This window comes from Larimichthys crocea, chromosome X (assembly GCF_000972845.2).
Source record: "Larimichthys crocea isolate SSNF chromosome X, L_crocea_2.0, whole genome shotgun sequence".
Taxonomy (NCBI): Eukaryota; Metazoa; Chordata; class Actinopteri; family Sciaenidae; genus Larimichthys; species Larimichthys crocea.
Genome location: NC_040020.1, coordinates 20500133 through 20515190, shown reverse-complemented (window position 1 = coordinate 20515190; position 15058 = coordinate 20500133). Strand labels below are relative to the sequence as shown.

The window sequence follows — 15058 nt, the reverse complement described above, 5'->3', positions numbered from 1 at the left end:
TGTTTTTTTTTATTTGTGTTATGTTTTTTCTCTGTTACAAAAGTTACCTTGTTTTCTGCTTTGTGTTTTGTGCTGAAGAGAGCACCCCTACCTTCTCATAATATTAAACATCTTTAATTTTTTTTTGGAAGTTCAAAACAAGAAAACGACTGTCAATGGACTCTTGAGTATGTCGTATATTCAGTGGTGATGCAGTTGAAGATGAAAACTCAGCCGACACTGTCTTAGTTGTATAGCAAATTTATTACAATAAGTTCATTATCGTAGCAAGTAAAGCGTTACTTGGAGAGCCCCTGGCCGAATGATGAGACTCTCTCGAACTATGCAGGGCAAGCCCTTATATACTATGAAGGTAATTATTTCAAGACATGCAGTCAAAATAGACAACAGTATACTCTTGTTGTTTAAGAGAGGGAATTTTAAGATGTGGTAGCAAAGGATGGTTAGATTAGATTAGATCTAACCTAATAAGATCTAATCTAATACCAGGATGGTGACCTTTCAGCATCCCTATCCAAATGACCCCAGATATTAATAATTTATATATATATATATATATATATATATAAAATCTACTTCTCACCCCGGCGGGGTGGTATCCGTGTCATCCTCAAGCTCGGGTCCCAGAGGCCTGGGAGTTTGAGGGTTCTGCGCAGTATCTTCGATGTTCCTAGGACTGCACTCTTCTGGACTGAGGCTTCGGATGTTGTTCCTGGGATTTGCTGGAGCCACTCTCCCAGTTTGGGGGTTACTGCCCCAAGTGCCCCCACTACCACGGGGATCACGCAACCCTTGACCTTCCACATCCGTTCCAGCTGCTCTTTCAACCCTTGGTACTTCTCAAGTTTCTCATGTTCCTTCTTCCTGATGTTGGCGTCAGCTAGGATCGCCACATCTATCACCACTACCCTCTTCTGCTCTTTGTCCACCACCACTATGTCCGGTTGGTTAGCCAGGACCTGTTTGTCAGTCTGGAAGCTGAAGTCCCACAGAACCTTGGCCCTGTTGTTCTCAGCCACCTTCTGTGGTATGGCCCATCGGGATTTAGGTACTTCTATTCCATACTGCTTGCAGATGTTCCTGTATACTATCCCAGCCACTTGGTTGTGCCTCTCCATGTACGCTGATCCAGCTAGCATCTTACACCCTGCTACTATGTGCTGGACTGTCTCGGAGGCTTCTTTACACAGTCTGCATCTTGGATCTGGTCTACTCTGGTAGATCCTGGCCTCTATGGCTCTTGTGCTTATGGCCTGTTCTTGTGCTGCCATGATTAGTGCCTCTGTGCTGTCTGTCAGTCCTGCATTATCCAGCCACTGGTAGGATTTCTTGATATCAGCCACTTCCTCTATCTGACGGTGGTACATGCCATGTAGGGGTTTGTCCCTCCAGGTTGTCTGTTCCTCCTCCTCTGCACCCTCCTCAGGGTTCTGCTGCCTGAGACACTCACTTAGCAGTTCATCCTTCGGGGCCATCTTTCTGATGTAGTCTTGTATTTTCGATGTTTCATCCTGGACCGTGGCCTTGACGCTCACTAGTCCTCGGCCTCCCTCTTTCCGCTTAGTGTATAGTCTCAGGGTGCTGGACTTGGGGTGGAACCCTCCATGCATGGTGAGGAGCTTTCTAGTCTTGATATCTGTGGCTTCTATCCCCTCCTTTGGCCAGTTTATGATGCCAGCGGGGTATCTGATGACTGGTAGTGCGTACATGTTGATGGCTTGGACCTTGTTCTTACCATTCAACTGGCTTTTCAGGACCTGCATTACTCTCTGGAGGTATTTGGCTGTGGTTGACTTCCTTGTGGCCTCTTCATGGTTTCCATTAGCCTGTGGGATGCCAAGGTACTTGTAGCTGTCTTGGATATCACCTATGTTGCCCTCTGGTAGGTCAAATCCCCTCAGTCTGGATCATCTTGCCTCTCTTTGAGACCATCCGGCCACACTTGTCCAATCCGAATGACATCCCTATGTCATCGCTGTAGATCCTGGTGGTGTGGATCAGTGAGTCTATTTCTCGCTCATTCCTGGCATAGAGCTTGATGTCATCCATGTAGAGCAGGTGGCTGATTGTTGCCCCACTACGGAATCGGTACCTGTACCTGCTCTTTGTAATGATCTGACTGAGGGGGTTCAGGCCTATGGAGAACAGCAGTGGTGATAGCGCATCTCCTTGGTATATGCCGCACTTGATGTTGACTTGGGCAATGGGCTTTGAATTGGCCTCTAGGGTTGTCTTCCACATTTCCATTGAGTTCTGGATGAAGGTCCTTAGGTTCCTGTTGATCTTATACAGTTCCAGACATTCCAGTATCCATGTGTGTGGCATTGAATTGTAGGCTTTCTTGTAGTCAATCCAGGCAGTGCACAGGTTGGTCTGTCTCTTCTTACAGTCTCGGGCGACTGTTCTATCAACCAGTAGCTGGTGCTTGATTTCCCTGGTGTTACTGCCAATTCCTTTCTGTGCCTCACTCATGTAATGGACAACATCTTAATCATAAGATGGGCCGACAGAGCCTTCCATGTTGTGTGTATATTATATATATATATATATATATATAATAATATATATATATATACTATTGTTAGTATGTAACTATGCATCTATGTGCAGACACCTCAAGTACTCTTAAAGTCCATGACACAAAGTATATAGCCTACACAAGGTAGCTGATGAGTGTTATGGAATTTTCTGTACTTAGGTTACATGAGGTCATGTGTGCGCCTTGAGGTCCTCAGCAGTATTAGTTGTTTGTCTTTGGTTGAGAACAGTAGGTGCCAGCCTATCTCAACACTGTGGTGGCCAGGGTCAAAGAGGCCTGATGCTGTCTTCTTAGACATAATAGGATAGCTGGCCGTTGACGTTCCAATCTGCATAAACAGACATCTGTGTCTCCAGACTAGAATATGCTGAGATAACACTTCCATGAGTAAAAGCATTCTCTTTGACTAATTCTGGGCATATAGTATTTGTGGTGTTATCTTTGGGTTTAAAGTCGATCCACCAGCAAGAGTTCGGCAGAATGTGAAACCGACTCAGGCACTTCTGATGTACTTCGAGAGTGTCTCTAATTCTCCTTGATCAAGCGTCAATAAATAATGCAGCATAAGACATCAGAGGCTCCTGAACACTTTCTTCCTTCCTGACCTCACCATTGACCTTTGACTTCAGCAATTTCTCCACAGCAATGAGCTAGTGCTCATTATATGTTTATGTTTCATGTGTTGCTTAGCAAGAGGGCAGTCCAAATTCATTTGCAGAACTACGTATTTATGTTGGCGGAACCAAATAAATCATTAACTGAACATATCATAATCTCATGTCACTTATTACTATCAACCCATAAATAGTGCTTGTTGAACGGTTATATAAAAGTAACTGTTATATAAAAGCAATATCATACTCAGGGTCATGCACTCTGTCATTATAAACCAAATCAGAGCGTGATATTCAGCATGACCTAAGTACATTGTAATGTTGTTGTTACCAGAGTGTCAAAAGTAAGAGGCACACTCAGGAGTTGGTGTTTTAGTACCCTTGGATGGACATTTATTTCAGTGCTTCCAAAAAAGTGTGAAAAAAACAACAACAAAAAATATTTACATAGGAACTGAGGACAAAATCATCTCATACCAAATTAAATTAATAGCACTAGCGGCTCTCTCCCCCCTGGCTTCTAAAGACAACTGACTTATATACCATCTTTACCTGGCCCTAGGCTCACCTGGACTAACCCACCCTGCCTGCAGGTGGTAGTCTCCCCAAATATTTTATTAAGTTACAAAAATCACAAAACGTCATTATTATATATAGCAACAAATAACAAAACATAGATTTTCCTTGGTGCTAGAAAGAAACACCCAGCTCTAGAAAAACAAACCTAAATAACCAGCACAGTCCCCCCTTTAACGTTGTATCTCCGTGACGTAATTGATAACGGCCCCCTCCCACACAATGGCTTGACTTGAATAATTAGGACTTTATGCAAAGGAACAAGTGAGTTTGGGATGCATCCCCTGATCGGATCCCATCTGAATCTCCATGCCGAATTGCTGATCCAAATTGTCCAAATTGTCCCAAATTGTCCCAATTCTCCCTCTTCTCCCGGGCTAGCTTTTGTACCCACAGGAAAAAAACATGGTCAAACATTCAGAAAATGTCCTGTCCTTTAAGGAACCAACTTCTGTTGTTGTCTTTCATAACTTATGTTACGAGATTTTTTTAAGAAGGACCCTTGAATAAGGAGGACTGGATTCAAAGTATCAAAGTTTAAGTTGAATTTAATATTCTTGTACAAGAGGGAGCGTTTAACAGTGCAACACACAAGAGGGTTAAAGAGAAAAGGCTCCCTGAGGAGCATTATCAGTTGGTTCAACAGATTACACACACACTCCCTATAAGAGTTAAAACATCTGCAGCCCAGTACATTCCTAATTTTTATAACAACTTACTTTACCACATCTGTTATCACTCAGAGAGAGAAAGGTGAAAAGTTCAGCAGAACCTCTCACCATTTTCCCAAGAGAGATCATCAATACTATAAAATGTTTATTCTTCACTTAGAGAGAAGTCTTTGCAAATTCTTACAAACATGCACTTCACATTTAACTGTAATCTTAGGAGAGATCAATGAAATGCTATGAAATGCTTGTAAGAAAATATACCACAGACCTCTCTCTCTGCATGTAATGTTCTGTGTCCTTATTTGGTAAAGACATGTATGGCAAAGTCAGCTATGCAAGATAAATAACAGAAGTCGGTCCCATAAAGAGACATTCTCAGAATGTTTATTCGTTTGTCTGTCTGTGTTTATAAAAGCTAAACCAGGAGAAGAGGGGTTACAATTTGGCATGAGGGAAGTTGGATCAAGTGATTGGATCAGGGGATGCATCCCAAACTCACTTTTTTCTGTGAATAAAGTCCTAATTATTCAATGCAAGATGAGTAGCAGTTCTTTTTTTTTTCAAGCAAATCCAGAGACCGACTTCAGCAGCCACAAAAAAATCACAACAACAGCAAATCAAAAACTGTTTTAAAAGTCACAAGTTTGACTTTAAAAGTCATATTTCTAACTTAATATATCATTCCGTGTTGTAGTGGCAAAATAGTCCGCAGATTTGAAGGGTTATTTCATATTGGCCAAGTTGGTTGTTAAAGTATATCTATTCCCGGCAAAGAATAAGAGCTTTCCAGAACTTTGCCTTTTGACTTTATCTGGTCATCTTCGAGCTAAATGATGCAAAGAGATTGTGAAAGGATGTTGTGTAACTGAGATATTAATGTTCTTATTGTGGAAGACATGAGTGCCAGAATGTGTCCACAGTGTGCCAAACCAGATAGGGATGGAGAGATTGAGTGTATATGTCACATTTGCTGGTAATGGAAAGGAGAACCCAAAAGCACGACTCTGAGCCAGACAAGGAAGATCAATTTATTTAAATGAAATTATTAAACAGGCAGGGTCAAAACCAGGAGATCAAACAGGCAAACAAATCCGACAAGGGGCAGGCAGGTCCCCGAAGTCCAAGACAGACAAAACAGGGTCAGAACGAGAAGTCAAAAACTGGATTGCTGGAGAGCTTGGCAAAAACTGCACAAGACAATCTGGCAGGGATCAAGTGGAAATGGACTAGTATATATATATATATATGCTGAGGGGCTAATGAGCAAATGGACTACAGGTGAGGGGATGGGCAGAGAAAACCAGGTGAGGGAAATGAGCTGATTACATGGAAGAAAGGTGTGATCTGAAATGACAGGAGAATTAGTAATGACATGGAACCAACAAAGACAAACTAGTAACTTTAACTATGTTACAGTATAAAAGAAAGAGGTGAGGGAAAGACAGAGCTAAACACACATGCACACCATGTCATTTGCAAGTTGCATTCTATTGTACTATTTCAAATTACTGTGTTGTGTAATACTGTGTAATATTATCTAAAAGAGTACCTGTCTCCAGACTAGTCGCTGCAGCCACAATGTATTTTTTCTTTTCTTGGCGACATTGAGCTTCCATAGTTTGGACAGGACCGCTGCATGACGTGAGCATTTCACAGTGCACACACAATATCAAACAGGCAGAGCACTGAGAGGAGGAGCACTCAATATTACTCGTCTGGAACCAGTCGACATCAGACCGGGATATTGATATCAAACTGCACGGAGCTCAGGAACATTATCGCGGAGTAATCACCTTTGATTGTCGGAGACTAGAGGTACTGTGGAAGATTCAGTCTAAATATATTTAAACTTTTTACTTTCTGCATTGTCTGTTCATGTTTGTAAATGAATGTCAGTATGAGTGTCCAAGTCGCGCATGATGAAACTTCGTCTTAATGTATACTTATATTATTATTATACTATATTTACACCGACACTTTTCTTTGACACTACTATTCTGATACAAAGTACGCCAAACTAGAATAAAATCGTCGAAACTGACATTAAATTTTGCTTTTTAACTGAATAAAGAGCAACTCTTTACTTTCGCTTTTCTGTTTCTTGGTTAAGTTTCGTTTCTCCCTCGCAGATCAGACAGGACTCATCATGGCTACCATGGACGAGAGTCCGTTTTCTCTTATAAGTCTGGAGGATGAGCTGAGCTGCAGCATCTGTCTGAGTCCCTTTAACTGTCCGGTGACAATCCCCTGCGGGCACAACTTCTGCCAGGACTGCCTGCTCGCCACCTGGAAGGACTGCTACAGCTGTCCGCAGTGTCGGACCGTCTTCGCAACCAAACCGGAGCTGAAGAAAAACACGGTCCTGAGCACCGTCGTGGAGACCCTCAACTCGAGGTTGACCAAGAGTGGAGCCAGTGTGATCCCAGAGAAGAGCAAAGCCAAGAAAAAGGATGTCATACGTTGTGATGCATGCATGGAGGCAGAAGCGTCCCAAACCTGTCACACCTGTATGGCCTCTTTCTGTGAGGAGCACCTGCGTCCTCACCAGGAAAACCCTGTTTTCCGCGTCCACCAGCTGACTGCTCCTGTCAGCAACCTGTTGGAGCGGATCTGCACGGACCACCACAAGCTGATGGAGTTCTACTGCAGCCAACATGCCCGATCAATCTGCAGCATCTGCCTCCAGCAAGTTCATAAAGGATGCTCCTTCATCTCCTCTGAGGATCAGAGGAACCTCAAAGAGGTGTGTGTGTGTGTGTGTGTGTGTGTGTATTTGCATAAGAAGTTTAAAGGGTCAATTCACCTAAATCAAGTCATCCTGTAGCTGTAACTAGTTTAGGTGTAACTTAACTAGGTTTTGACACATCCACCTCTTGGGACTACACCCTAAGTTAACCAACCAGTAATGGATCTTTGTAAGACAGGGCCGTGTGCACTATGAATGGACTATGATTCACTGTGAACTTTGTGTCTCTCTGTCTGAATCACCTGATTGTGTCATTGTATTTGTCTGTTTGTAGTCTGACCTCAGGGGCAAGTTGGGTTTGCTGGATGGGAAGATTACAAAGAACGAGACTGTTGTCTCTCAAATGAGGGACATGCAGAACAAGTTAAAGGTAAGTGCCCCGAAAGAGGAATGAGCTTGAATTAAAAAAAAAAACAAAACAAAACAAAAAAACTTTGAGGTTATTTGGGTAGGAGTACCCAAGTGTGTTAATGTATGTATTACATGTGTGTTTCCTTTGACGTGGTTAAGGGAGAGATCAGGTCAAAGGTTAAGGGCTATCTGTTGGGGCATCCTGAGAGAGGGGCCTCTCTTTTCCTCTGTCCCTCTCTTACACAGAGTTATACTATTAATTTTGACTGCATGTTTTAGGAGCATAACCTCTACTGTATATAAGGGCTTGCCCCGCATAGTTCAGGAGAGTTTCATTATTCGGCTGGAGGCTCTCCAAGTAACGTTTTACTTGATTACAATACTGAACTTATTGTAATAAATTTGTTATACAACTAAGACAGTGTCGGCTGAGTTTTTCTTCAAACATCTTTAACTGCATCGCCACTGAATATACGACATTACCTATTGATCCAATGACTGATCCTCTCATGATATTCCACTAGGACTCAGCGACCAAAAGAATGAAGACGTTGTCAGCTGAGTATGAACAGATGCGGGTTATGTTGGCTCGAGATGAGCGTGATGCTCTGATGGCAGTGGAACGTGAGCTGGAGAGTGGTCAGGCCAAACTCAAGGGTCTCATGAAGAAGTTCACCGAGAACATTGATAGCATGAGCAAAGCTAAAGAAGATATCCACAGTCTTCTGAGTCAGTCCCAAACTCTGGGCTTCCTACAGGTGAGATAGCTGTGCAGAGAGTCTCTCAAAGACTGTCCTGGAGTATATGTTGTACATCTTACATATAAATTGATAGTATTTCTGAGTCCATCTTGTTATGAATATTGCAATATATATCATGTCGTGACTCTAAGTAAAGGTCACTAACAGAGGGTTACAAACATCATTTAAAACAGCCTATAGTCATAGAAAGACACAAAGCACTCTCCTTATTTCATATATTATTGTTATTTATACTATTTTAATGGAATGTAACATATTAGCCTAAACCCAAAAACTTGGCTCTTTTTTTTTTTTTTAGGAAACTAATTCCTTCAAATTCTTCAAATCTTCCTACAGGATCAGGTCCTGTTGGGCTCTGTGCAACCACAACTGTTGTGGACATCTCATGTCATTTGTACTAAATGAAACATTTAAAAACAGCAGCTCTGTCGTTCAGTAACCTGCACTGTTTGAGTTTCAAGTCAACAAAACTAACCGTGCATATGACGAGTACAGAGCACAGTGTGTCTTCAGTCTTAATTGCTCAGTATTGTGTGTTAACTTCTCTCACTTTTGAAACGCATGGCATTTGATAATAAATTCCTCACAAACTTTTAGGATTAACATGATTTATAGTCTGAATATTGGATCACATACATCTGTATACAGTAATACATGAGATGAGATGACTGGAAGGAAACGCAGGAATAGGTCAGATGATCCTGCAAATTCTTTTGTACGTTTAAACCGTCACACTGCAATCTGACGACTTTATGCTTACATCATTCCACTGATTATACATTATAATTTTACCTCATTTTTAACCAGCAATTGAAAATAGCATGTTGTTTTTGTTTTTCACAGGCTTCATATAATCTTCCCCAAAATACAAACTTTGACCCATACACCCCTCGAATCAACCTGGACTCCAAGAAGGTGATAGCATCGCAGGCCTTTGCTGCTGCCCTGAAGGAACATCTGGCAGAGATGTTTAACCAGCCCTTCGAGGCCAGACAAGTGATGCTTAAACCAGGTGAATGTGCAGGAATGTTTTTAGTGGAGGATTTTACATGTGGAAATGTTTTATGTGAGTATATTGAAGCCAGTCATGTCCTCTATTGCTGTGGAACTTAACACTCTCACTGTTGCATCTGATGGTTGATGGGGTGTTTTGTGGCGGTGGACTAACTGCTTAAAATTCAGAGTAGATAAAATTCTTCTCTTTGTGTAAACTTTGTACCTGGGATCTTCAGGGACTGCTGTAGCTCAGCGGGTCTTTCACTAAATACAGGGTTGGCGGTTTGTTCTCCAGCTCCTCACATGTTGAAGTGTCCTTGAGCAGGGCACAAATGGCTCTAAGAGAGGCAAATTTAAAAACAAACTGTAAATGCAGTCCATTTGCCATTTGCAGAGAAAAGTGCAGTTCCTGTTTCAGGAAGTACTGGATCTCAGCCAGAATCTGGTATGTTCATCTCTATAAAGGTATTATGGTAGCAGCGTTTGTACCTGTAATTACATATCTGCCCATGTGTATGAAATTGTGGATTTTTGCTCATCATTATGTGTGCGTGGTGACTACTGCTGAGTTGCTGAAGTTTTGATAATATGCCTTCAAACGTCTCTGTCGGGGTAATAACTGTAAAACCATTTGACCAGCATTTTGTAACACAAAACTCTAATTTCTCCATCTCTGCTTTAGAACAATCAGATCTTCAATGGCAGAGAAGAAATCCCAGATCCCACAGTCCTGGCCGTTCAATCATGCAGCCATTCATCCGGCCCTGGAATCCAGTCCAGCATGCACAGGGTAGGTCACCATGCTCTTATAGGGTTCCTCCATTTATGTCAGGACAAAAGAAACATAAGTACCACATAAACGTGCAATCTAATTGTTGTATTTATCATGACAGTATTATTAAGAAATTCACTATGTGATGTGTTCTTAGCTTCTGCTTCAGGATTTAAACCTTTGAGCCCTGGAACTATGGGATTGGGTATGTTCGTCTCTCCAACACATATGATTGATTATATATGTAAAAAATAAATGACAAGGGGTATTGGTTGGCTCAGTTGGTAGAGCATCCGCCCCATGTACAAAGGCTCAGTCCAGGGTTCAAATCCGACCTGTGGATCTTTGCTGCATGTCATTCCCTATCTCTCTCTCTCCCCACATTCCTGACATTCTTCATCTGTCTATGTCAAAATAAAGCCTGGAAAAGGCCAATTTGACAGTTTTTTTGTCCATTCACATTTCAGAGCCGCAGTGGGGTCTTATGGCCACACCCCAGGGTTCAGGTTCTCCACCCAAAGCAGTCTCAAAGAAGAAAGTTCAAAGTAAGAAAATGTCCTTTCTTAATGGATTGATAGATGGCATTTGGCTGCTATTGTATTAGGACAAGGTATAATATTTTGTCTACCACATTTATATGAATGAGGGAAGACCTCACTCCCTCTTCTTGTTTGTTGTTTGGTGCAAAACAAATATTCTTATTTGTCATTATCTTTTAGAACCTAAAAAGGGACAGAAATCCACTGAGGACACCATGGGGAATGAAAATCTATCCAGTTCAATGGAAAACCTATTGGAGTTCAATGGGAAAGAAGCTGAATCCAGAGAGCAACCAGGTAGACACCACCCACCATTATTTAAAAAGAGCTTCACTGATTTAACATTGCAATGTTGTTAGACTCCTGTGTGTATGGATTCACATACACACAGCCTCGAACTCCATGGCAAATTTCAGCCTCCCAGGGTGAAAACTACCAACAGAGTGTGATTAAAAACACAGCGATAAAACTTGTCCTTTTGTCAGCATGTAGACAGTTACTTTTTTTGTCTTCAGTTGCAGTGACTTCAGACATTCCCCCCAACATAACATCTTCAGAAAAAAGAGGCGAACTTCTGAAATGTAAGTGTTTGAGTGTAGCACATATGTATATGTGATAATAACCGTGTTTGTTGTGAGTGAGCTTGTTTTTCTGTCCCTACCAGATGCCACAGTACTCACATTGGATCAAAAGACGGCCCACAAACGCATCGCACTGAATGAAGGCTTCACTAAGGCCTCTGTGTCAGATGAGCACGAAAACTACCCCGACTCCCCTGAGCGTTTCACTGTCTGCTCCCAGGTGCTCACCTCCAAGGGTTTCTCCAGAGGGCGCCACTACTGGGAAGTGAAATTGAGCAGCAACAACTTCATTGGCTTAGGTTTGGCTTACAAGAGCATTGACCGCAAAGGTCCCACAAGTCGCCTGGGACGCAACGCACAGTCCTGGTGTGTCGAGTGGTTTAACGTCAAGCTGTCAGCTTGGCATAACAGCAGCGAGACCGTGCTGGTCAATCCCAATTCAAAGCGCGTAGGTGTGCTGTTGGATTGCGAGGAGGGCACTGCTACGTTCTATAATGTGGCAGGCAGGGCATATCCCTTCCACTCCTTTGTGTTCCCCTTTACTGAAGCGGTGTATCCAGCTTTCTGGATTTTCTCAAGTGGCTCGTCCATTTCTTTGTGCAAGCTGCAGGATTGAGGAGCATATGCACATAAATGATGCATATGACAATGATTTTCTCCGCTATAAGTCTTTACTGATACGTACCCTTTTGTTAGGTCTGCTTTATACGACTAAAATGAAGGAATAGATGGTGATTGGTGCTTGAAGAGTTAGCATGCATTCAGACAGGGTCAGGTGCTGCGGCAAAATGTGGCAGGGTTTTGCAGTGTTTGGCTAAGGGCTGAGGTGGGTTGGTGGAGGTGTGTCTATATGTGTTGACATAACCGCTATGAAACATTTAGGAAATATGTGATTAACTGGCTTTACTGAGGCAGGCACTCGCTCACTCTCATTGACTGTCTATACCTCTTGACCAAAGCTCTTTCTCTTTCAAACAAGCAGACACAAATTAAACTTTGTGTCTCTATTTTGCAGCATGTATTGTGAGTCAGACATAGATTTAGAAGCTGGTTAAATGAAATAAACAGAACAGAAGCGGAAGACAACAGGTAGAGTATCAGGTTTATTCCATGAATCCTGATACTCTACCTGTTCCTGATGTCACACTCCGGCTGCCAATCAGCCGGAGTGTGACGTCTTGGATCTGGCTCAACTTCCCTGTCGCATGCCAGAACTTTTTTTTTTTTTTTTACTGACACCCTGGTGGCGTGGACTGCCTGAGCTGAAATGGACGACTTCCACTCATGAATCTAAAAATTTCAGTTTCTGCCGCAGCACCAGGTCCTGTCTGAATGCAGCCTTAAAACTGAAATTGAGGTCAAGAGTTAATGGCATAGGTAATGTCATTAACTATGACCACAAAAAATGACACTGGCTTATCAAACCAGTGGAAAGGTTTGATAAGCAAGGTGGAGTAATTCAAGTCTCTAATCTGAATCCCATGTGATTGTGACCCACATACGAGTCCCAGTCAGTTAAAAACAAGATGAAAAATATGTTGCATTAATGAAGTGAAGCTGGGAGGAGGGTTGCTGTTTCTGGTCCTCAATGTTTCTCTATGATTATAACAGAACACACCATAACACATACTGTACACTTACCGTACAGTGTGTGTATGTTAGTGTGTCTCCTGTATTACTGTGCAGATTGTTGATAAGACACTGTAGAATGGTGGTAATTGTGACTGGATAAAGAAGTGTATTAATCACTTTACTCTCCAACATATGTACTGCGTTTTTGATATGATTGTTTTGGAGTGTGTTGGAGGGAAGCCATTAAGGTTCTAAGGCTGGGTGATACGACATCAAGTTTTTTTTTTTCTTATTGGTCAATATCAATATGTGTCATAATGTGAATCATTTCAGGAGATTAAGTTTAATATTTTACTATAGTGGATTCAGGATTTTAGATTAAATTCCACCAGGTGACCTCCAACCATAAAACAAAACGGAAACAATTTAACTATGTAGCCTATCTACTAATGATAGACGCACATAGACCACCCTTTGCTGGCCCTCGAAAGCTTCCTTTATGTTTTCTGTCCACCTGTACTGCTTTTGTTACCTAAGCAATAGCAAATGTTGTGTTTAACTTAATAAACCAGCCCCATTAAAATGGGTGGTACATTCTTAGAAGACTGCCATGTAATTGGCCAAAAGCAGATTTGTTCATACGATGTGATTGGCTCTTCAATTTACAAATATAACAGTATATAACTGTCTCTTTTTTTTTTTTTATTGCAGTAGGTTATCACTTGTATCACCCAGCCTTATATGGTTACTTCCTCAACTCTTTGGCTGACTTCGCTGATGAGAACTGAAGTCATATAGACTATGTTCTTATGAAGTTCTTTTTTTTTTTTTTTTTTTATGGCATTTTGCCTTTACCGGTGAAGGGATGACATGCAGAAATGGTCCTTGGCTAGATTTGACCCTGTGATGTCATGCTTGCACGGAATGCCCCATAGAAATACAGTGTTATGCTGTTATATATATATCTATGGTAGGCACATTAAAACCAACAGGCCATCAGAATGCTCTGTTGGCTTGTTGGTACAAAGTTTACTCCGGCCTGTAAGGTGTTGCTGAAGCACGCTGTTTCCTGTTGGGAATACATTGGTGGGTGGTCAATGTGCCTACTGATCAGTTTATTCAGATTTACCATAAGCATGCTCACCTTGCAGGTACCACGGTGTGATAAACTGTATGGGTGTCAAGCAGTAGAGATCTGTCTACACAACATACAGTACATTAACAGTGAGCCTAAATACTAACCTCACTGCATTTAAGGGGGTTCACAAGACACTGTTATCCAGAGTGACTTAACTGATAAGCTGGTAAAGGTTCAGAAATGATGACTGCTGCAGTGAACTGGTGTTTAAAGTGGAAACAGACAACTTATTATTAAGTAAATGTTGTAACGCAGTGTAATTCTCTAGAAGAATAACTGTCCGTCTCTGTTAAGATCGGTTCTGTATAAGCCTTGCCTTCACTATACACAGTTTTATCCGAATTTTTCTGGGAACATGAAGGATTTTGTTCCATTTATATGACTTGTACATTGACTAAATGCATGAACAAACTTGCATTTTTTCTTCTAATGTTTTCTCAACATTAACATTACTTTCTACTCTGTCACGACGCCAACCCCTACTGAAGTTCCTTGTTTGTGCAAAATAATAAAGATACTCAAACTGTTATTACTATGCAGTGCACATTGCTACAATAGCTTTTGCCTGCCCAAAGTACAATTTCAGTGTACCTTTCCTACTTCTCTCTAGTGTTGATCATTTCTTCACGGAGCTAGAAAACACAAACAGATCCGATCTTAAGGAACTTGTCTGTTTCCACTTTAAGTGAAAAGAGCGAGGCATTTCTGCCAATGCACTTCAGGTATAAACCTTTATTTTTAGGTGATATACCAAAGTGCAGTATGTCACTGCATGTAAAGTCTGAACCTGTACAGTGAAATCTGCTGTTTTCACTATTAGCTTATCATCACACTGGAAATTATGGTTTGATACATATAGCTTTATGAAACTGTTAACAGCTTTCCTGTACCATGAGTGTCGAAATACTGATTGTTTGCTTTTATTGCCAACCTCAGATGACATAATGGGTCAGAATAAATAAAAGAAACATTTATTTCATGCAACATTTAGCTTCATTTCTTATGGCTGTCTGTTTTTGTAAAATGGCTTGAAGATCATTTTGTTGATTTTAGTGTTAGTTTGTGCATTTAATATCCTCATGGGTCCCAGTACATTGGATTTCACTCACACCAAACCAACTTTTGTGTAATGCTTCATATGTGTGTTTCATTAAGTGCACCCAAGCAGGAGATATATGAACATGTTATGTGTGTGATAAGGC

At 41.4% G+C, this 15058-nt stretch overlaps 1 protein-coding gene across 5 annotated transcripts; it reads left to right on the top strand.

The window, feature by feature from the left end:
• Window positions 1-5812: 5812 nt before the first annotated feature.
• Window positions 5813-14929, top strand: trim25 (tripartite motif containing 25). Of its 5 annotated transcripts, none has more exons than XM_010734118.3 (12): window positions 5813-6215; window positions 6511-7143; window positions 7421-7516; window positions 8022-8255; window positions 9102-9270; window positions 9649-9699; window positions 9937-10044; window positions 10184-10231; window positions 10494-10571; window positions 10746-10862; window positions 11081-11146; window positions 11230-14929. In XM_010734118.3, the coding sequence occupies exons 2-12, from the start codon at window positions 6547-6549 to the stop codon at window positions 11760-11762; spliced, it is 2097 nt and encodes a 698-aa protein (XP_010732420.3). In that variant the 5' UTR covers window positions 5813-6215; window positions 6511-6546; the 3' UTR covers window positions 11763-14929. The 5 variants fall into 5 exon arrangements, with proteins under 5 accessions (XP_010732420.3, XP_010732419.3, XP_010732421.3 ...); XM_010734117.3 differs by having other exon boundaries at window positions 5821-6215; window positions 6530-7143; XM_010734119.3 differs by lacking the exon at window positions 10184-10231 and having other exon boundaries at window positions 5823-6215; window positions 6530-7143.
• Window positions 14930-15058: the final 129 nt, after the last annotated feature.